At 42.2% G+C, this 22,062-nt stretch overlaps 1 protein-coding gene across 14 annotated transcripts in view; it reads right to left on the bottom strand.

Moving 5' to 3' along the window:
* dlg3 (discs, large homolog 3 (Drosophila)) overlaps positions 1-22,062 on the bottom strand; it is an 80,475-nt gene that overhangs the window by 14,120 nt on the left and 44,293 nt on the right. For 6 of the 14 annotated variants that reach the window (XM_086302718.1, XM_086302709.1, XM_086302713.1 and 3 more), the window contains 9 exons: positions 17,265-17,318; positions 16,711-16,761; positions 15,462-15,586; positions 14,907-15,076; positions 14,613-14,749; positions 11,394-11,538; positions 9,564-9,726; positions 3,038-3,194; positions 2,360-2,462 (listed from right to left, as the gene is read on the bottom strand). In XM_086302718.1, coding sequence (XP_086158844.1) covers positions 2,360-2,462; positions 3,038-3,194; positions 9,564-9,726; positions 11,394-11,538; positions 14,613-14,749; positions 14,907-15,076; positions 15,462-15,586; positions 16,711-16,761; positions 17,265-17,318 — 1,105 coding nt within the window. Of the gene's footprint in view, positions 1-2,359; positions 2,463-3,037; positions 3,195-8,640; positions 8,767-9,563; positions 9,727-11,393; positions 11,539-14,612; positions 14,750-14,906; positions 15,077-15,461; positions 15,587-16,710; positions 16,762-17,264; positions 17,319-22,062 lie in introns of all 14 variants that reach the window. The other 8 variants (XM_086302716.1, XM_086302734.1, XM_086302744.1 and 5 more) reach the window with 4 other exon arrangements.

The raw sequence follows: 22,062 nt of genomic DNA, 5'->3' as shown, positions 1-22,062 counted from the left end.
CTGCTTTTGTCAGCTTGGAAAAGGGACCTCTGGTCAGAAAGTCGTAATGCCAGGTGAAGTCGCAAAACTGACACACACACCTGTTTGACCACACCTCTGTGCCCCCACCTATAGGTTTAGGTTACATAAGAACAGTAAAGCAAATGCTGGATGAAATCTCTCTTTGGGGTATTAATTACAACCTAAAGCGACTTCACCTACCTCCAAGTAGGTTTTACATGGAGTAAAAAGCGGTGGAAAGTCGTCAATGGAGTCCAGGTAATGGCAGCAGTTTAGCGTAGACATACTTATGTTAACCACAGTATGAGTGAGGCGATCACATGTTTGCCACTGTAAGGAATTCATCTTAAGACTGATATTAATGAGAGCAGGTATAATATCGCACCAAGGCTTCCTCGTGGCTTATGAATGAAGAGCTCACACTTTACTTTGTCCTTCAGGAGTCAAAGTACAGGCGAAGAGCAGCAAACTACGGGCCGTACTGGCAACCAACACAAACATGTTCTACAATGTAACTCACTCTCTTTGTTCGCTTTTCACCCCCGTCGGTGTTTGCCGACACCTTCGACCTTCGTCTCACCTTCGCTGGAGAAAACTCTGGCTATAATCTCGCTGTGGCTGCCGGTAGTTTCTTCATCCAGCCATTAGGGAGTTCATGCGGCTTCTGCTCTTCTGCTGTTGTATCCAAGCCCATCCCCCATCATCGCCCGTACTGGCTGGTAGACATAAAAGTTTGCCGCTTTCCACCTCTTCACTTCGGGTGCGTTAAAGGTTTCCCCCCCTCTGGTGTCGAAATGGAAGCGGAGCTAGCAACTTTCCGCTTAGTCGCCTCTTTCCATCGCTGTGCGGGTCTGTGTGTACAGACAGCCCAGAGTTTGAACAGGGAAGGACAACAGCGGTTTCGTTTGCCCGCCTTGCAGTTGGCTCAACACTTCGGGCTGCTGCTGCCACAAGAGCCGCCTCCGACCGAATACTCGCTGAAAGCCGGCCTATCCGCTGCGCTGCCCTCGTTTGCAGCACGATCTGAGTGCGCATGGGCCGCGGCACCAGGTAAACCCGATTGCACCATTAAATAGATATTTAATCAACAATGTTATAAAGCTGGGCTTGCGAGAGACATGTAGAAAAAGAACCAAAACACACGAAGCCGAGATATCGTGATTTTCGCTAAATGCTGTGAGTCTCAAAACAATCGTTCCTACATTTCCCACAATGCAATCCTCCAGTGCACTAGAAGAGGAGGGGGGAAAAGTACAAGACATGCCTGGACCACAGGAAATCGGAATATTTGAAAAGAAATAAACATAATGGAAGAAACATTATGGCACATCTTTACGCTGCACCACAACTGAAACATTTTATATTGAATAACTGTTTTGCAAAACAAATGTTTAGACTCCTTACTACAGCACAAGTCACAAGCTTAATCCTTAAATTAAAGTAAAACATCTCATGGTACAATATAATTATAATTATTCATTCTTTGTGTATCACTTTGATGTTCCTACGGGAGCTGATTATCTATAATACCACATAACAAAATTTATTAGCACATTTAAATTTTATAATCTGCAAAATAATAATTACCAAAGAGAAAGTAGCAATATTTGCATCCACATTAAAGTGCAGTAAGTGGTTGAATTACCTTCTAAAACTGGTTGCTCTCATAAAGTGGAGTTGAACATTATCAGATTACAAGTACTCTAGTTCGGGGGCTGGATTAGCTCACTGGATACAGCAAGTGAGTGTTATGCTGTAAGGCTATTGCAGAGGCCATGCCCTATACTGGTCTTTCTCTCAGCTTTCCTGTCATCTCTTCACTGTCGCACCACAAAACAGACTAAAACAAAAGACCCCAACATGTATTCAAATCAGTACTCTAGTTCAATTGCATTAGCGAGGACCACCAATCATGATATCAAAGGTTTAGGGGAGGAATATTTATACTGGATCTTGCTACAAGGCTGCAACTTTTTTCTAATTGGCTGGTGCTCTCAAACAGAAGGTTTGAACAGCAGGTGGATGGGGTTTCTGTGCTCACAGCGAGAGCTGTTTGCCCGAGATGACCTTATCAAGGATATCCGCCCTCTGAACTTTAGAGCGGTCTAATGTTTGAGCTCTCCAGTCACGGTTAAGGATACAAATATTTGCACTTATGCTGCCTTGATTTCATTTTATTTTTTAATTAGTCATTTCACATAAATAAGCACATTGCATTTGACTTAATATAAACTCCGAGGCATCACCATTTTCACAGGAATAGGAGCAAGATAACCTGAATGACTTATTTGATTTCAATGTAAGCCCCGTCTTGGTACAATGACATATTCACACATTACATGAGATTGTAGGGTCTTACCTTCAGGCCTGTATTGAGCAATGATGGTAACGGTCTGCCCAGCTCTCTTCAGTGCTGCAGCTGCCTGCTCATGTGTGGCATTCCTTAGATTTACACCATTCACCTGTTTAAAAATTAAATAAATACAATTTTAAAAAGCAAAAAGGGGACATTTGGTAAGAAAACTGGTTAGATTTTTAAGATGGCTGGAATCATGTGATCCTTGAGACCTATACAGAAAAACAAATGTAGCAAAGAACAAAGTCTATGCTCAAAATAGATGGTTTCAAGACTTACTAATAATAAACCGAATTACTCAATAAAATTAGTAAACAAGTATGAAAATGTACAATTTTTTAATGATGTCAGCTGATGAGTCATTAGTTATCTTTTCTGACTGACTCATTTTTTCCATACATGATGTAATATGCTGCCAGATTAAAAGCAAGCTGAAAATAAACCAGTCAAACACAGACTTCAGGGCAGAGGGCAGCTAAGCTCCCTAAGAGTCCATTTGGATTTAATGTCTTGCTCAAGGACATTTGTGAGGCAGATATTTGCTGGCTTTCTAAACACAGTCCCTCCTTAATGTTATCATCATTATTCTGACAGCAGGAGTTGGCTGAAAACCCCTCTGCCTCAGACTTGTTTTAGTTGTTGACGTGGGTAAACAGAAAGCTTGAAGCTAAAAATACTAACTGAGAGAATCCTGTCGCCCCTCCTCAGCTCCCCGCTCAGGTCAGCCGGGCCTCCAGCCAGGATGAAGGAGACGAAGATCCCTTCTCCATCCTCCCCGCCAACAATGTTGAAGCCCAGACCAGTAGAGCCCTTGTGTAGCACCACCTTCCTTGGCTCCCTGTCAAATAGAGTGGCGGTGTCAGGGTGAAGGGCGGGACAAAGAGTGTATAAAAAGAGGCCAAATTTAAAAGAGACGTGGCCAAAACTGGAATAGAATTAGCATGAACAGAGAGTACAGAGACTAGTTTGTTATGTCAATGATCCCAAAATGTCAAGTGTGTCCAGTTTAGGCAGCTACATGCAGCAGGCCTGCAGATGGTTTATTGTAGGCTCACTCTGTTTATATACTTGAATCTGAGAACTTTAAATAGAACATTTAAACGATTTATGTTCAGGACACCACTCGCTGGTAGAAAACGATGATTAACCATATAATAACCATGCATAAAAACCATGCACAACACTGTTAACTCATTACAATAAAACAAGCAGGAACATGATTGGGTCCAAATGCCTGTCATCTATTGGCTACATCTTATGGAAATGTACACACGTGTCAACACTTAAACACCCACTCGTATCAATGTACAATGAGCCGCCTCCTGCTCGACAGACCTGCTGAAGCTCTGCTTTAGCTTTACCCACTATGACTCATCCTCCAGGAGGCTATTCAGACCGCCTCAGTTTTAAGATGCTAGAGAGGCCAAACCGCTGCTACGGTCCAGGCAAAAGCCCTCTGAGAACACACTTCACACAAATGCAAACACACCCACACACACTCTAGGAAGCCCAACAGTCGACTCTCTCTCACTCTTTCACGCACACATGCCGCGCACGCACGCTCGCGCAGATTTTCTATACAGATGAACACATAAACACACATGCATGCACGCAAAATGCAGTTTCCTTTCTCAACAGAAAACACTGCATGGTTCCCATTAGTGGTTTTCTCTCGCAGTACTCAGCCTGCGGTCGACAGGAACAATTCCTGCTCCATCCCTAATGGCTGCGCTCAAAGTCGCTGCTAAGACCATTTTCCCATTGATGGCAGCAGAGGCAGCATTCCAGACTTTCAGAATCATACCCATGAGCAACTGGAAAAATGCTGGAGACTCCTGAATAGTAACATCGTGCTTAAAGAAAGACTGCTATGCATTTTAAATGAAGTGAACTTTGCAGAGATGCTAAGAGCATCACACAAGATAGATCAATATCCATATAGTAGACTCCTTACAAGCAATGTGCTTACAAAAAAAGATTCTGGTAAAGAGATTATATGACTGTGCTGATGAGACTCATAACATTGCTACATTATGCTCCAAGTTTTATCCACAGCCTTTTAGAATTAGCTAAGTGATAATTGCCTTTGAATATGCTAAAACAACTCACTCGCCTTCACACAAGTCAAGCCTAAAATAACCAGCTAAGCTAATTCATCTCAGCTTGACAAGGCACACAGATCTCCATGGTTACCTGAGGATCCAGAGCCGGTGCTTACTTCTGAAAGAGCATTTCCTAACTGTGCGTTCAGGCAGGCTCCTCACCAGCGACATGGAAGATGAGATGTTGACCGTGAACATGTTCGCTATGCCACATTGCTCAGCTCAGCGCAGCATTACTCCCCGACCCCTCTTCCTGTCTGGCCTTCCGCAGTGAAGTGGAATACAGAATTAGAAACTCCTGGGATCTGGGCCTTGTGTTCCCTATCTCATTCTTGTGTGATGTGATGGGAAACAGCTCCTCTTCGGGCTGTGACAGTTGCTCGCTCCCTATCACTAGTAAGGCAACGCATTTAACCCTAACAGTCCCAAGCAAACAAAAAAACCTCTTCGATTCTACAGGAAGAAGCAAAAAACAAAACAAAACACTCTTGTCTCGCACCTGGAATAATTTGGATGGACTAGAGATTGTCCACGTTTGATCCTCTTTCAAGCAATCCCCTCGTTTCTGCTGGGATGCTACTGAAGATTCGGCCCCCCTCCAGTCCAGCACACCAGCATTCCTGTCTGTCAGCCTGGCCCTCTGGACACTAGGCAGATATATTCCCAGAAGCTCCTTGCTAATTTGTCAGAGTAAACAAAAGAGGAGCTCATGGACTGACTTTCATGACTTTTAGGCCTTTGATTTGACGCCCTCATAGTCTGTGGAAGACTTTTGACAGGTGCTTTTCTTAACAGTTGCTGCTGCTGCCCTCCAAGGAGGTATGTGTGTGTGTGTGCGTGTGTGTGTTGCTTGTCCATAGGATGTGAAGTGCTTGGTCAGTTACATGGAAAATGGGAGTGAATTCCTACATTTTAAAAATGCAGGGATCAAGTCCTCCCTTTCTATCACAAGACCTGCTCCCCCCATCCCATCCCAACTCCCTCCCACCCCTCCGCCTTTTTCATCCATGCCAGGAATGTAAACAGGTATTGAGCAGCAAAAAACCCTCTTCTCTCTGCCCAGCGGTTTCTTTAATTCAGAAACCACCCTCCCCTCCCCTCGCTATATTATCCCTCTGTGCTTCACTTTTCTGGCTGAGGCGGTTGCAGTGCAGTCCTAAAGCTCTGAATGGATATCTGGGCTGCAGGGTTCAGCAGGTCATGCTGCCCTGAACTCAGCCAAGTAATTGGCTCTGCTTGGCTGATTAATGGTGGACACTGCAGATGGATGCCATTTTCTCCACAGACAGACACTACCTATTGCAGCACTTTATCTCTCCCCATCTCCAAAACAGATTACATCAGCGTGTGTTCACGGGGACGCACCATCTTCCCTCTTCTTTTTCATTGTCTAAATTTTACCCATAGATTTTTCAGTGTCCACCCCCTTCTTCTTCGGGGTCTGCTCTTTTCCTTTAATTTGACAGGAAAATATTTATTCATTGCTAAGGTGATAGACTGTTCATTCTCCGTGCTTCTCACCGTGACTAAGAATAAAATCTGAGTAATAAATGAATAACACCTAAGTTGGGAACTCTGCTGTGGTTCTTTTAATTCTAAACCCCTCATTTAACTCGCAAACTAAAGGTCATTGTGTTATCCAGATTCTTGAAGAAAAAAAAACAGTCAAAGGTTGTGTTTCCATGTGTGCAAGAGACACATAATGTTACTGATTAGCTCAGCTGCTTCGACAGTACTAAGGCTTCTGTATTTACACAGGCTGTGACTAAACAAAGAGGCCGAAGCAGGAGGCATTGTTGCATACAGTAAGGGGAAAACATGCAAACTAAAAGTGAGAATGCATTTCAAAATCATGCCATAAAGTGTTTGTTTCCTTATTAACTTTACACAGAAGTCCTTAAGCTGAAAAACTAAATCAAAATATTTGGTGGGACTATAGCACCAATTCTCCTAGGTACACTTGCACATACTTTTTCAATGTTCTTTCAGCAACTTTGAAAACTTTCTTGCAGTTTTGTGTATTTAGACTGTCTTAGTGCCTTCTGTCTCTTCGTGTGATCCCAGACTGACTCAATGATGTTGAGAACAGGGCTTTGTCGGGGCCACGCCATCTGTTACAGGACTCCTTGTTCTTCTTGTTGCTAAAGATGCTTTTTTCCCCTTTTCTTGTTAATATTACTCTCACTTTATGTTTGGCGTCTTTATCAAGATGCAGGATAAATTTAGTGTTGATCAAATGCCTCTAAACATGTAAAATGCCTAAAATGTTTGCACAGTAATTTGCATCTGCAGTAAAGCCTGACAGGGCTAGTAGAGGGTTGTTGCTTGTTTAGTCATCTTGCGCCCTGTCACGACTGCATGCAGATGTATGTTTACACCAAACATGCATACTAATCTTTTCTTGAGTCCATTGTGGACGGAAACAAGGATTTAAAGGATTGTCTGATTACACCATATAATATAACATATCTCCAGAAAGGGGGGTAATATCAGATGGAGAAGGGGGTGTCGGGGACGTGTCTGCGATGACACCACTGAGGGGGATGTGCAGATGGGCAGAGGGCCGATATAAGCTCTGACTCATTCCTCACAACAAGTCTGCTCTACTTCTGTGGAAGCCTGTGCCTACTATAGCATCCATCTAAAATAACCCTTCGTGTTTGGAGCCAATGAGGAAGCTTTGGGGATTGGAAAGAGGTGTCTGCCCTGTGCCCAATGGAGTAGAATGACGAGAATGATGAGATCGAGTGGTTTGTCATTTATGATGTCCTCAGAGAAAATGGCTTTTGATTCTGATACCCAAATGCATGCATGGTCACCATATGTTGGCTGCTCTCACTTGCACAGTTGGCTTACAACGTGTCCGGTGTTCTTGATCGATATGCACAGGTATGGCATGTGTCAGTGTCATAATTGCATGCTGCACTTTAAGCATGGCACGCGTGTGTTCGTGTGTGTCAGCGTACAGTAAGCATGTGTGATTGGTGCTGGCAGTACGGGTGATGAGAGGGGTAAGACCTGAGTGCATGGCCTGGTTTTCCCAGCGTGCATATGAATCATGACAGCTGCAGCACTGTCTGCTGCCCTGTACAGGATCAGGCTCTCTGTTTACATTTACATACATAGAGAAGCAGGCAAAATATTTCACCGCTCCTGTCATCCACACTAGCCTTCAGTTCGACCCTTCCTTTCAAACACCACATTTACCACAAGCATTTAGTTAGAGTAGGACTACAGTCACTCTCCTTTGCACTCACTGCAAGGCATATATGTTACACAATAAAGGTAAATTACATAAAAACAATGGTTTACACACAGACATCAGTGCAGTCATCCATGAAGTGATGGAAAATGGACAAAACTGTGGCTGTAGAAACAAATAAAAAGAAAAACATTCAATTAAATCAAACACCAGGAGGCCTTTTGCAAATTTGATAATGCCAAACAGAAAAAACCCCAAATGCAAGCCATAAATAATATGTATATTATGTCTTCAGCAGTAAGCACTAGCCAAAGTAGCTTTGGCTGGAGATATAGGCTTAGTTTTATCAATGCCTCCTGACAGATGGAATTGAGCAGCTTGTGGGAGCGTGAAGCCCTTTCGGCTGCACTCCTGCGGTGATGTGTTTGTGAAGAGCAGGTACGACTCCATTTTAAACTGCGGTGAACAAAGCACTACTGTTTGAGATTCGCACATATGAGCAAATTAGCAGGAAATCAAATATTGACCGAATGGGAGTAGGCCGTTTAAAATATGAAAAGCACAAAAAAAGCGGCAACGAAAAAAAAAGAGAAAAAAAAATGAAACAAAGGGCAATGACTATTGAGATTTTCTTTTCACTTGTTCTCTACTCAGTGTTCTGTTGATGCTTGTTTCTTGTGAAGTTGTGAAAGATAAAGTAGTGGTTCCAAATAAACTGAAAAAGCCTCAGCAAAAATTTACATGCAGACAGAAAACGAAAAGAATTCTCAACATAAATATCGCCTGCCTCGCCCTCCAGCTCTCCTTTCCTCCCTCCTCCCTTGGTTCATCTTAATCTTCTCTACTGCTATTTATGTGCACAGATGTGGCCCAACACACTACTGGTAATCCTGATGGGTTATATGCCCTGGCATTTTTCTAAGTGCCGAGCTACAGAGAGGAGGGTTAGCTAAGCAAGGTATGATGGACTAGGTTAGTACCTGCCAGAGAAGGGGAGTGGACCTTGGCACAAGGGAGCAGGGGAAGGACAGAAGCCTCTGTAGAGGGCCTGGGGCACCTTGCTGTCCCCAGGTTTGTGGATGACACTGTAAATAGGTTCAGCCCTGCTGTGGGGTACAGGAATCACAGTGAACGGGACAAGTGTAGGACACAAATAAAGCACACATACCAACAAAGATGCGACAAAATGCACATACAAGTCATGTAGACAGCTTGTACAAGGACATTACAAGGCGACGTAACACTCGGCCAGTAAGACAGCACACATAGACACCCGCATGCAATCACACAGACACACACACACACACACACACACACACACACACACACACACAGAGGGAATATAGCCTCTTCCCTAGAGCTGTGGGTTAAGCTGACTCAAAGCCTCATGGGACACTCCAATCAACCCTCTATGAATGCTACTTCTGATCCAGTACTTGGATAGGAGGTCAAAGGGTAACACACGCTCGTAACAAGTATAAGATGTGACAAAAGACTTCTCTCAGCACACAGCTGCCACACACTGTCCAGCTATTAAGTAGTATGCACCATCGGGGCCTCGATGAGATGAAAACTGCAAGCTAAGCAGATTCTTTTGTTAATCAAACACTATAAGCTACTGTAAACAGGTGTATCCTTGAAGCCACCACAACAACGCTTGTACAAAAGCAACAAAATAGAGGCTACTGGGAACAAAATACGATCCATGTTAAATTAAAATAGTTACTTAATTTATAACCGTGTTTCTTTAATACAACTACACCAGCCAATACCAAAAAAAGCCAACAGCTGATCTCCACCAACAACCTGTGCTAAGACTTAGCCAAAGCTACGCTTATACAGCCTTATGAATGTCAGGTTATGGAGGAGGATCATTCATGGAAGAAGCCGGTCTTTAACGTACCTCGTGAAGTCTTCCTCCCCCATCATGTGGCGGGGAACGGGCGAGTACCTGGACGGGGTGACTTGGGGTGGCGGGTACACTGGCTTGGGTTCCATTCCCCCCATGTAGTTGTGGCTGACGTGGTTGTCCACCATGGTGGGGAAGGCTGGAGGGAGGGCCAGGCCAGTAGGGGGAAAGAAAGAATGATTACAACACCTGTGCAACAGGAGAACTGCACAAAACATAACTGCATAAAGCTGGTTAATCAGATATTACCGGCTCCTAAACGACAGCTTCATTACCACACCAAGACACTGCTTTATAATGATAATATTCACCCAAATATAAATATGATTTTTGTGTCTCTGTGTGAACCAAAGTGGGAACACAATGAAATAAACTGGGAAAAAAAGAATCCATGAGCAGATTAGAATACTTACTGTTATCTTGTTTTTTTTAGCTCCATATATTTATTACTGGACTCTTACTAGACTGGCTTTGCATGATTCACAGCTCAAAATAATCCCTTTGTTAAGTATCTTTTACTGGAGCCAATCACTTCACCCATGGTCTAAAAAGAGCTTCTCATAAAGCCAGCTTTCTTCTGATTGGCTGTCCCTTGCAAACATAAGGTCAAAAAGGTAGGTTAGTGATGCTGCTCAACCCATAGCCAGAGTTGTGTGTTTAAAATGACCATAATTAAGATGTCCTCTTTCTATATGTATGAGGAAAAATCATAATTGATTTACCTTCTGGGAATGTACAGTACAACCACAGATTAGGGGACCCATGAAAAAGGGAATAATCCCTCTCTACATAACTCTTTATATCCATCTCTCTGGAGTACAGATTATCGATATAAGACAGTTTGAATTATATACGCCTCCAAACAAGTTTTTCTAACTTCTCTGTTTCTTTATAACTTGTCTGATCATCTGACTGCTTGTATTTCTGACCACATCTAACTTCTTATTAACTTCTTTCCTGCATTCCCAAAGCTTAGCAATTAACTTGGTGAGAACGATGATATTATTAGGAGTAGAAATAGTGGCCAAAACCACAAAAATAGGACCCAGGTTTTCCTTTAAAGTACCACTGGGACATTTTTTATAAGCTGGCTCGCTTTTTTATGCGAACAATGTAATCTATTGTTTCTGCTATATGTCTGTTGCAAAATGGGGAACTACCACTGACTAATATGTGAAGGCATGTGCCGCATTTTTCTAAAAACCTGTTTCCTTGTGCATGCACATAGCAGACAGATCACACACATGAACAAGCCTCTTTTTCTGAATTTACATTTTTAGCGTTAGCCGAGCGTGATAAAGCAAGTGAACTACTTCACTTGCAAATCCGGAACCACATCTAGATTCAAGGGTTAGTGAACTTAAACGCAGACGACTTCAAACATTCGGAACTTACAAAACCTTCGATAGCCCCATCTAATACTAAATCACTGTTGTGTGGAAATTTGAGATGCTGCAGCTCAAGATCGTGGGCTCTCATGAGCAGGTGGGATGTGAGAAACCATCCACACTCAGTGGGAGGCAGAGAACTGTGCTTGTTGTTGCTGTGGGAAGGATTGTGTGTCTGTGTGCGTGTGTGTTTGTGTGCACGAGCGTTCACTACATACACTATGTGGGTGTCTGGGCATAGCAGTTTTGGGGAGAGAACAGTGAACCAACAGAAAAATTCAGAAAACATCGCTGGTAAAGATGAAACTTTAAAAAAAAATCATATAAAAAAAATTACTCTTTACCTTACATCTCTAATTTTGGAGCTTGCTGATTATTGATTAGCAAATTTGCACTTATAGTACGACTACAAGAACAGGAAGAGGTAGATACGTACTGCTGGAGTAGTCTGGTGGGGCATACATGTCGTTCAAATGCACAGGTCCCGGCTTGGCCACCTTGAGGTAAACCATATCGGAGGTGTTCTTCAGCGCAGCTACTGCCTCCTCATGACGCACATCCTGTAGCACGATGTTGTTCACCTGAATGCGACGATAGTCCAGAAATCAGAAGAGGGGGAAGAAAAAAAAAATCTTTGTATCAACACCTGAAAGCCTTGTGTCTCCTGCTGCACTGTGACAACATCACGCATCACAGCAGTCATCACACCAGCCAACACAATAATGAATCATAGCTTGAAGGTATTATGAGATTTCAGTACATTTCAACAGCAAAGTGAAAGGTTGGTGTGCCGTGCAGTGATAACAGAGGTCAAAAGCAGTAGGTAGAGGTTTGAAGGATGCTCTGTATCTCTCTTTACTGTTTCTCTTTTAAGATTCAGGTCCCAGGAAATATGCTGCCAGTCAAAAGTTATTCCAGCAGTTTGGTAACATTAAACCAATGTGCTCACTTGCAATAATGCAATAGAGAACAGGAAATAATGCCATGTTTCTTGATCAGTCTATGATCTGTAGCAGCATGCCACAGTGCCACCAGATCTGCATTTTAACTACTGATGTCTTTGAGTTGACATTTTTCTTTTGTGTGCATTTCTTTCAAAGGCCAATTTTCTGCCTTGCCTGCAACTTCTTCAAAATGCAGCAGCACAGCTTGTTTAAGCAGACGTCACCCCAAATCCTATGTTTTAAAAGTGATTTTAAGATTTTACTTTTCAGTTTTAAACCACATCTAGGTCTCACCCCTAGCTACGCTGCAGAAATGTTGCAGCTTTAGATCCTCAGGTGGGGCCCTTCTGGCTGTTTCAAAGTCGAGGTTTAAATCTAAAGGTGACTTTGGGTTTCCCATCAGGGCCCCTCTGATTCGCAACAACCTTCCTGAGGAGAAGAGGTTTGTAGAATGTGGGACTTCTGAATGTCTATAGACTTTATCTGATGTCTTTTTAAAATCTTGTTTTTCAATTTCATTTTCTTTGTAAATATGATCTAAATTTTCTTGTTGTTGTCTCAACCTTGCTTTAATTTCATTCAGCTTTGTTTACTATGAGTAACACCACGTCTTATACCTCAGTATCCTGCTTCTTGTGTTTGTCAAACCATTCTTTTCCTTTTTATTTTGTGAAAAACTTCTTCTTATTATTAATGTTAGTAGTAGTAATATTAAATAAAAAGACAGACGCTAGGCTACAGAAGCCTAATCACTTGTCCAATCTGACAAAAAAAGGTCATGAATGTTACAAAGGTGTTAGAGAATTTCGTAAAATATATTGTGTTTGTATTTAAATAATGATTAATGACAGCTCAGTGATGAGTGCAGCGATAATTACTTGGACTTTTACTCATGAATGCTGATTAATGATAGTTTTTTTTGAAAAATATCTGCCTTTATCAAATATTTCTCTCTCATGCCCAGCTGAGGGGCTGCTTTATTGCCCCAATTCGTGACTGTGTTATTTTTCTTATAAATTATTCTAAGTGCTAATAATGTTGTCACATTTAGCTTAAAGTTACAGGATGTGACACCTAAGTAAATAATGTGATGTACCTAACATCTGAGCACTCAGTCAACCCAGTATATTTTAGTGCCATGCAAGAAGTATTTTCCACCTTCCTAATTTCTTTATTTTTAAAAAAAAATATTTGTTACACAAACATATTTCTGATAATTAAACGAGTTTTAATATTAGACAAAGATAATTTTTTTATAGTTTTTAAATGTTGATTTCATCTGTTAAGTATAAAAAACCTAACTGCATTCGAGTGTTTGTGATAACTGTCAATGAGTTGTTCACATCACGGAGAAGTTTTGACTCACTCTTCTTTGCAGAATTATTTTAATTCAGCCACAATGGAGGGTTTTCGAGGATGGACGACCTGTTTAGGGTAATGTCAAAAGATCTACATCGGATTTAAGTCAGGACTCGCAAACCTTCATTTTGTTATGATTGAGCCACTCAGAGGTGAACTTGCTGGTATGTTACTGATCATTGTCCTGTTGCATAACCCAACTGTGCTTAAGCTTCAGGGTATGAACTGATTGCCAAACATTCTCCTTCAGGATTTTCTGGTAGAGGGCAGAATTCATGGGTCCATCAATTATGGCAAGCTGTCCAGGTCCTGAAGCAGGAAAGCAGCCCCAAACCATCACAGTACTGCCATCATATTTGACTGTTGATATGTTCTTTTTGTAAAATGCTGTGTTCATTTAATGCCAGATGCAATGGGACTTAAACCTTTTTTTAAAAAAAAATCAGTTTTTTTCTCGCCAGCCCACAGAATATATGTTGGGAATCCTGAAGATGCTTCTGACAAATTTGAGACGAGCCTTTATCTTCTTTTCGGTCAGAAGTGGCTTTTGCCTTATGGCCATATCTGTCCATTCTCTTTCTTATTTCTAAATCATGATCACTGACCTTAATTTAGGCAAGTGAGGCCTAAAGTTTTTTAGATGTTGTTCTGGGATCGTTTGTGACCTCCTGGATGAGTCGTTGATATGCTCTTGGTTGGCCGGGCACTCCTGAGAAGTTTGCACCACCAAGTTTTCTCCATTTGTGGATAATGACTCTCCCCGTGGGTCACTGGAGTCCCAGAGCGTTAAAATAGCTTTTTAACCCTTCCAGACTGACAGATGTCAACGTTTGTTGCTTTTTGAACAAACAAAGCTTACTTTGTCTTCGGGTTCTGTTTAAGTGGTTTCTTGATTTAAGAGGTCTGGCAGTAATCAGGGCTGGGTGTGGATAGTAATGTGATTAATGCGATTACTCAGTTAATTCGTGATTTAACAAGAGGGTGGCAATTCCTATTTCCCACAGGACCAGGTAGGTTTGGATTACTTTTTCCCTTAAAAAATGAAATCATCACTTAAAAACGACATTTTGTATTTACTCTGGTTATCTTTGTTTAATATTAGAGTTATCTTGATTATGTAAAACAGGTAACTATGACAAATATGTAAAAAAAAAATCATAAAATCATAAAAGGGACAATTTTTTTCATAGCACTGTACTTGTCCGGTTATAGAAATAGCTTTATAGAATGACTGCAAGGAAAATGCTAAATATCTGTTTAACTTGCAAGTGAACCACATGAATAGCTAATGAATTCATTTGGATTCGAGTGTCAGATATGCGAGTGAGTCAGAGGAAGGTGCAGGCTCCTACAGCGAGCAGCCGGTCTCCGGTTTGCAGTCGTCCATCTTTTTGAGCAGCTCCACCTTCTATAATCTTGGTAATATAGATGCTGTTGTCTCCTGGGATATGTTGATTCCCAATCCCTCCAGCAATGCTGAATCCCAGTCCTAGGTGAATAACAAAGACAGCCAGTGCTTTAAGAAAAGGATCACCCCAGACTGCATGCTTTCATTCCAGGTCCTATTTGTAAGATTATGTTATTTATTACCTTTTAAGCAGCACTGCAATCACTTTCAAAAAGAATATGTTAACACTGACTCTAACCTTTGGGCCCTTTCAGCAGGTTGACCTCCAGAATAGTCTCAGGTGGGGCCTGTCTCCGTCGAACCAATAACCTCACCACTGGTCCTGCCTCTTTCAAGGCTTCCACCGCCCGGCTGTGAACCACCTCAGACACATCGACATCATTCACACGCAGCACGCAGTCATTAACCCTGTGAAAGAAAAGGTTTAAATGTCACATGTAAAGTGCATGGAGTTCTGTGGAGTTTACTGACTGCATAAAAAAGGGAGACCCAAGCAAAGCCAGTATAATCAGAAACCTCAAAAGAACATGAAAAAGAACTTCCATATCATAATTTCTGCATGTTTCAGGCTTTGGTCTTCCAGTGAATCATAAGTCTGAGGAAGCACACAGAGCCTGGGGGCAGAGGGCTGTAGAAACTCTGCCTCCCACTCAGCGCTGCCTGGCGGGACGCAATGTTGGTGAGCGTTAAAGATGAGAGTAGAGAGGTTAGAATAGAGAGAGTATAGAGGAAGTAGTGGAGCTTAGTAAGAGTTGAAGAAATAGGAGGCAGCAGGAGGAAGACGGTAACTTACCCCAGCCGCCCATCCATAGCAGCTGCTCCTCCGGGGATGATCTTGGTGATGAAGATCCCTGGATCATCAGGAATGTGGGGATTGTCTATTCCTCCAGCAATGCTGAAGCCCAGACCAGAGTTCCCCTGAAAATAGGTTATGATTAACATTTTCAACATAATACGATAAACAGCAAACAAAGTAAGCTCAAGGTTAGTGCAATATATCTCTTTTAGTGTATTTAAATCATGTGATAGATGCAAAATGATCCAGAGATTTCTCTAGGCACTTCCTCATGCCCGTTTCTGTGGAGGCTTGTGTGTGTGACCGCACGTCCCCACGTGTGACAAATTGAAATGCCATTAGAAGAGGGAGCATGTACTCTATGAACCCACAGAGAGATATCTGTGTATGAAGTACATTAAAAATCTGGGGTAAAGATGAGCTCAGAGTCATCATTTCGGTTGCCTGATACAATGCTTCTCACTCTCTGCAGGAGATGGATACTGCCACCTCCTGCCGTCCCTGTCCCTGAAACGACAGAGGACCCATTTTGATCCAGCGGGACCAGGCACACTGCTGCATCTGACAGCCATGGCCACAGAGACAGGCAGCAAACAAGACAGCTGAGAAAAGACTTCGCTTTATTATTTTCTATAATTAATGAGCAACAGTCGCAACAAATTAGGACAGAGGGAGGCTGAGGCCTCCCAGTGTGCTGCTCTGGAGCCAAGAGGAGTACACTGGGCCTTACCACCAAAAGTTACACACCCACAGACCTTTTAAAGTGTGTCTGTGCATAGTTTATTTAAGCTTTCTACATGGAGAAATGCCACTTAGAGCGGAAGGGGCAAAGAAATATGCTGCATCTACCGTGGGTGGAATAATGAGAGCAGAAATGTACAGTATAGCTCTGCCAGTAAACCTGAGCCACCGCTGACAAGTTCAGTGGTGGCTGCTAAACAATTGCACAGGAAGGTGCTTTACATTTCTGGCGTCTGCTGATGACATGTGTATCAGGATTATGTAAAAAGCCATGCCTAGCTGGCGTTAATGTGGGTCACATAGGACATCACACTTACGACGTTGCTAATGCAGTGAGAAAACGCCTGTCTTGCATAAAATTTTATATAAATTAACAATCATTAAGATTTGTCTTTGGTATTCATTTAGACTGAGCTGCTTACCACCACCTAGTGGGGAGAAATCCATCAATCATCAGAATGAGGATACTGTGGGAAAAAATGCATCCACGATGTGTAAAACTTACCCTCTCCAAAATGATCTCTTCATATTTATACATCCCATCACTTCCATTAACCTGCCAAAAACAAAACACAAAAAATGAACAGCATGGTTAGTGACACCTCTGAAGACAAAGTATGTAGTTTGCCAACACGTAAGAAAAATGGGACGTGTACAAATGCTTCGGCAAAATCCTTCATTGTATGTCCAAAAATGAGAAAAAGATCAGACTGAATACGAGAAACCCAGTAAATCGGGATTAGTGTCAAAATATGGCTTTACTATATATATGAAAACCGCCACACATTCCTTAATGCTGTAAATGAGAGGTGCATTTCTTTCTTAAAATGCAAACGCTGTAAGAATACATGCGCAACTGCAGAATGCACAATCCCAACAAACGGGCAGAGTCAATAGGAAAATGGATGTCGGTCCACATGGCAAACAGCATGTTGCTGCCAGGAGGAGGCCTTTTCATCCACACACACTCGCAAACATACAAACATGTTCATGCACTGACACAGGAAGTGTGAATGAGAGGGATATATACTGTAACAGACAACGAGAACAGATACTTACATAAGGGCCTGCATCTAGTGAGTCTGCGTTGACAATGATGGGGGGAGGGTTGGCCTGTGAATATGAAGAGATACACATTATCTCAGTGTGTGAGGCTGGCAGCACGCAGACGTAATGCGGTACACACACTATCGCTTGGGAGCAAAATGAACGGATGCCACAGGAACAGGCAGTGAGTCTCCTTGGGAGTGAGACTGGGGAGAGAGATGAGGGTGGGGTGGGAGGGGTTGAAAGGGGGGTGTGAGGACTGAGAATGAGGACTGGGGCAGTGAGACTGCTGCTTATTAACCGTCACAGCCAGACATCCTGCGGTCACCTCATAAAACAAACCAGCTTGTGTTCCAGCTGTTGGCACAATACGTTTATCCCACATCTACTTCCACATAATGAAAGCACGGAGCATCGTCTAGAAAAATGCATGAATTTTGGCTTGGTGCGCTACAAGGTTTACGGAATTACACAAACTCTACACAGTAATCTCCTCTCACGTCTGTTATTCTACATGCAAACAGGTAGTTTTTTAATCTCTCTTTATGCAAAATATCTGTCTGTCGCACTTGTTTAGTGAACAGAAAATAACTGGTGCTTGGTCTGAAATAAACAGCTCATTTAAACGCATCATGATGCCAATTTTTTAATAAACTTTTTCACCTTTTTCAGTTGTCCGGACGCAACAGTTTAACAGCAAAACAGACAGAGAGGTCAGTAACTGCTTGTTGCAGGGTTACTGTCAAAAGTTAAGGGTCAAACAATTCTTGAGTACTATGATGGGTTGAATTAGCTCAAAATATAATGAATACAGACTCTAAAAGCTATTTTAGATTTCTTGGTAATAATTTTTAGGGAAATTGTTTATTCTCTTGTTTTTGTTTCCGTTAAGGCTTTAAAAAAAGCTCAAATGTACAATAGGGAGCACGTCTTCCCAGCGGAAATATCAAAAGCAGCATTTAAAAAGCAAAACTCAAACAAGATTAAGTTTCACAGTCCAATTAACCTCCCAGCTCAGCTCTATTGTGCCACCTGGTGTTTCTTTGCCCACTTCAGGCATGCAGAGTGAAGTTTGATGGAGGGGGTTTGTGTTGGAGCAGCCGATGGCCATCCTTTACTTCTACTGATTTGATTGACTTGTGTGCGTGAGGGGGATGCAGACAGCGGTGCATGCAGGGCCTTATACTTCCAGGTCCAGCACTGAGGAGAAAATCCTTAGCTGTCTGTCCTAACACTAACCTCGCCAACCTCTCCCAATCTCACCCTATCACCTTACAGTGTACAGTGTTTAAGCAGCTGAGTTTGACTGATTCTGAAGACTTACATATTACACATCGCCTATCATACATCTTTTCAATCTGAACTGTGTTACTGTGCCATTTCCACTTTATAATTTATAACTACCTGGAGTGATGCTGCTCTACTGCTCTACAATATGAGCACATATACACAGATGTACATGATATATAATTAGATATAAGGAAAGGAAATTCAGGAATCTGGGATTTGGTTTGATAAAATGAAACTATATAAATTATTTTTTCAGTTAACTTCAGTTTGTCACATTCATGATATAAAAATCCACTTTTACTTGCTCTATTGAACAGTTACCATCAATTATTTACAAAGGCATGGATATTAAAGGGACACACGCGGGATGAATGGTAGAACAAGATGAACATTTTTATTTTGTCTTACTGTTTATATATCTACTATATTTCTTAGCAGGTCCTCAGCTGTCTGGGGTGATGCGCATTTTATTGTCAAGTCCTTGAATATACACTCACTCACACTTTATTAGGTACATATTGCTAGTACTGGGTTGGACCCCCTTTTCCCTTCAGAAACTGCCTTAACTGATCATGGCATAGATTCAACAGGGTGCTGCAGACATGATATCATCACATATTTGCAGCATGTTTGTTATCTGCACAGCCATTGTATAAATATCCCGTTCTAGCACATCCCAAAGATGATCTACTGGACTGAGATCTGATGGCTAAAAGCGGTTATCAGTAGATTGGTGCATAATTGTGGTTGTAAAGTGGTGGATATGGCCACAACAATACGTAGGTAGGCTGTGGTGTTTAGATAACTCAGTTGTTATTGAGGGGCCCAAAGAATACCCACCACCAACAACCTAAACTGTTGATACAAGGGACGATGGATCCACGCTTTTATATTGACTGAACCTAATTCTGAAACTGCCACATTAAGTGCAGCAGAAATAGTCCACTTTTGGTGACTTGTTGCCTTAGTACTTTAAGACTGTGGCCTTCTTCTGCTACAAGATGAGACGTGTATTCAGATATGCTCTTCTGCATTTCTTGGTTGTAAAAACTGGTTATTTTAGTTGCTGTTGCCTTCCTAACACCTCGAAGCAGTCTCCTCTGACCTCTGGGATCAACAAGGTATTGTTGATTGCCCGAGAACTGCTACTCACTGGATATTTTCTCTTTTTACAGACTGTTTTCTGCAAATCTTAGAGATGGTTGTGGAGAAAAATACCAGTAGATCAGCGGTTTCTGAAATGCTCTGGCTCCAAAAAGCATGCCATGTTCAAGTAACGTAAATCACCTTTCTCCCTCATTCTGATGATCACTTTAAACTTTAAAAGGTCGTCCTAACCATACCTACATGCCTAAATGCACTGGGTTTATGGGTTGATAGTTGCGGTGTAGATATTTGTGGTGATGAGCAGTTGAACAGGTGTACCAAGTGAAGTGGCAGGTGAGTGTACATCATGCTAATAAAGACATTTACTGTAAGATGTTAATCTACTTGAACAGCATTAAACAAGCCTCTGATTCAGGGTTTTCAATCAAGCTGCTTGTGGCTGCAACACATCTGTGTCTACAAAACAGTGGCTTGACACACACTCTTGACAAAAGAGTTCATCCTTTGATCAAAAGCGCCTTGCAAGATATGCATAATTTCATTCACACTTCTCAGTGTCAAGTTCCCTGGTAATGAAGGTAGGTCTCCAGACAAAGAGGAGCTGTAGTTTTAACCTGCTCCACTCAGTAATGATGTGCTATGACTCTGGACAGCTGTGGCCCTCCTCCTCCTCGTCCTCCCTCCCAGTCAGCACAATTGGGCCGTCGCTGTTATCTGCATATGGACTAACAGATGCTCACGTCTGTGCTTGTGTTTGCACATTTCTCATGAACGGCTTGAACTTTCCCTTCCCTTCATCTTAGACCCCAACTCAACAGAAGATTTTGGTGGTGAAAGCATGTTTTATGTCAGTGGCAGTCTACTGTGAATGAAAACCATGAAACCGCAGTTGACGAAACACAGCCTGGGGGCACCTCGGGGGAATACACTGGCTACTGTTGTCCCTTGGTGACTGACAAACTAAGCTACTGAATCCACTACTGAGACCACATGTGAACACACCTGTTACAGTATAATGCCTCCAGTGCTTATCGTAAGTAACACAGAAAACTAATGCTTCCCGAGGGGATCACCAAACCTACAACTCTGGCTGAAAGACAATAAACCTATCAGTGGTAAAAAATACAGCAGCATTATCCTGGCCTGGGATTGCTGCGTAATCCCTCTATCTGAATCTCGCATAACAAGCAAACAAAAAGGAATAATGGAAGATAATCTCACCCCGAGTTTGTTTAACATTTAGCAATTTACCCAGGTAACTTGGATTGGACTGGATTACTGCCCCGCCTCCCCCTGTGGACAACCTGCTCTCACCTCTATGCTAACCTCACGCACAGGAAACAAAACAGCTGGTTAAAGAAATCCGACCATAAAAGAGGATTAAAATACATAGCAGAGGTAGCATATAGCACTACCTGTGCTGTAATAGCCCCTTTAGAAGAACGACGTCTTACAGTATCTGGATTTTCCTACTGTGAGATGTAAGTTGAAAATCACACAAGTGAAGCGAAAATTCTGACTTTCTATGTCTATGCCTCTCCAAACACTCAGTGAGTCTCCTTGACACTGTAAAATCCACTCAATGTCTGAATTTTGCAGAAGAAATTTACATGGCAGCCACATTGGAGTTTTGTCTCGATCTATTATTTGGATAATTACATCCAATCCACGGGCATCTGCGTGTACACCTGGTACAATAAGCACTCTAATTATCACAATTCTTCCCACATGGGCAGTGTATTTTGTGTTTTTTTGTTAATAAACATCATTCTCCAGGTAAAAAGGAAACAACGGCATGACTGGTTTATTTTAATAATTTTTGTCGAAAAGCGGAACTTGCTAGTCGTAAGAGGTCATGTGAGGTGACCTTTTAACTTCCCGGGCAGATTGTTTTTTAATAATGTGCCCACAGCAGATGGCATTCACAGCTGGCTGGGGTCCAATCACATCGCAAGCCAGTTGATCTGATCACAGAGCTTTCAGTGAGCATTTGTACCTTTCATTTAAAAGTGCTTTTTCTCATCTAGAAAAGACACTTTGACGGTGGTCACATTAGAGTCGGGTTTCAACAAAAGCTCATTAAGGTGTATGAGTACGACTGCAAAGGACTTTTAACTCCAGACTTTAATCATTTATACAAACAGTTGCTGTTCTTTACATGTGTCCATTTACAGTGGTAAGTTCAGGCTGAAGCTTTAGCACAATCCTGCAGGGACACCCATACAAACAAGCTGCGATATGGACACAAAGACCTAATGCGCACACGAGGACAATAAGTCCAGACTGCCTCCCCAGCATGAGCTCCTTCCAACAAGTCCACACTGACCACCGGGAGCGATGATCGCCACAGTGCTTTCTTTCTCTCGCTCCCGAGGTTCATCTGTTCATGATGGTTTCCTATTCACCGATCTAT

Source organism: Aulonocara sp. 'chitande type north' Nkhata Bay, linkage group LG2 (assembly GCF_057382095.1).
Source record: "Aulonocara sp. 'chitande type north' Nkhata Bay isolate Kocher_YH1m ecotype deep benthic linkage group LG2, A_spYH_male_GT1.1, whole genome shotgun sequence".
NCBI classification, from domain to species: domain Eukaryota; kingdom Metazoa; phylum Chordata; class Actinopteri; order Cichliformes; family Cichlidae; genus Aulonocara; species Aulonocara sp. 'chitande type north' Nkhata Bay.
Note: the sequence above shows the minus strand (reverse complement) of the source record. Positions and strands in the feature narration are given on the sequence as shown.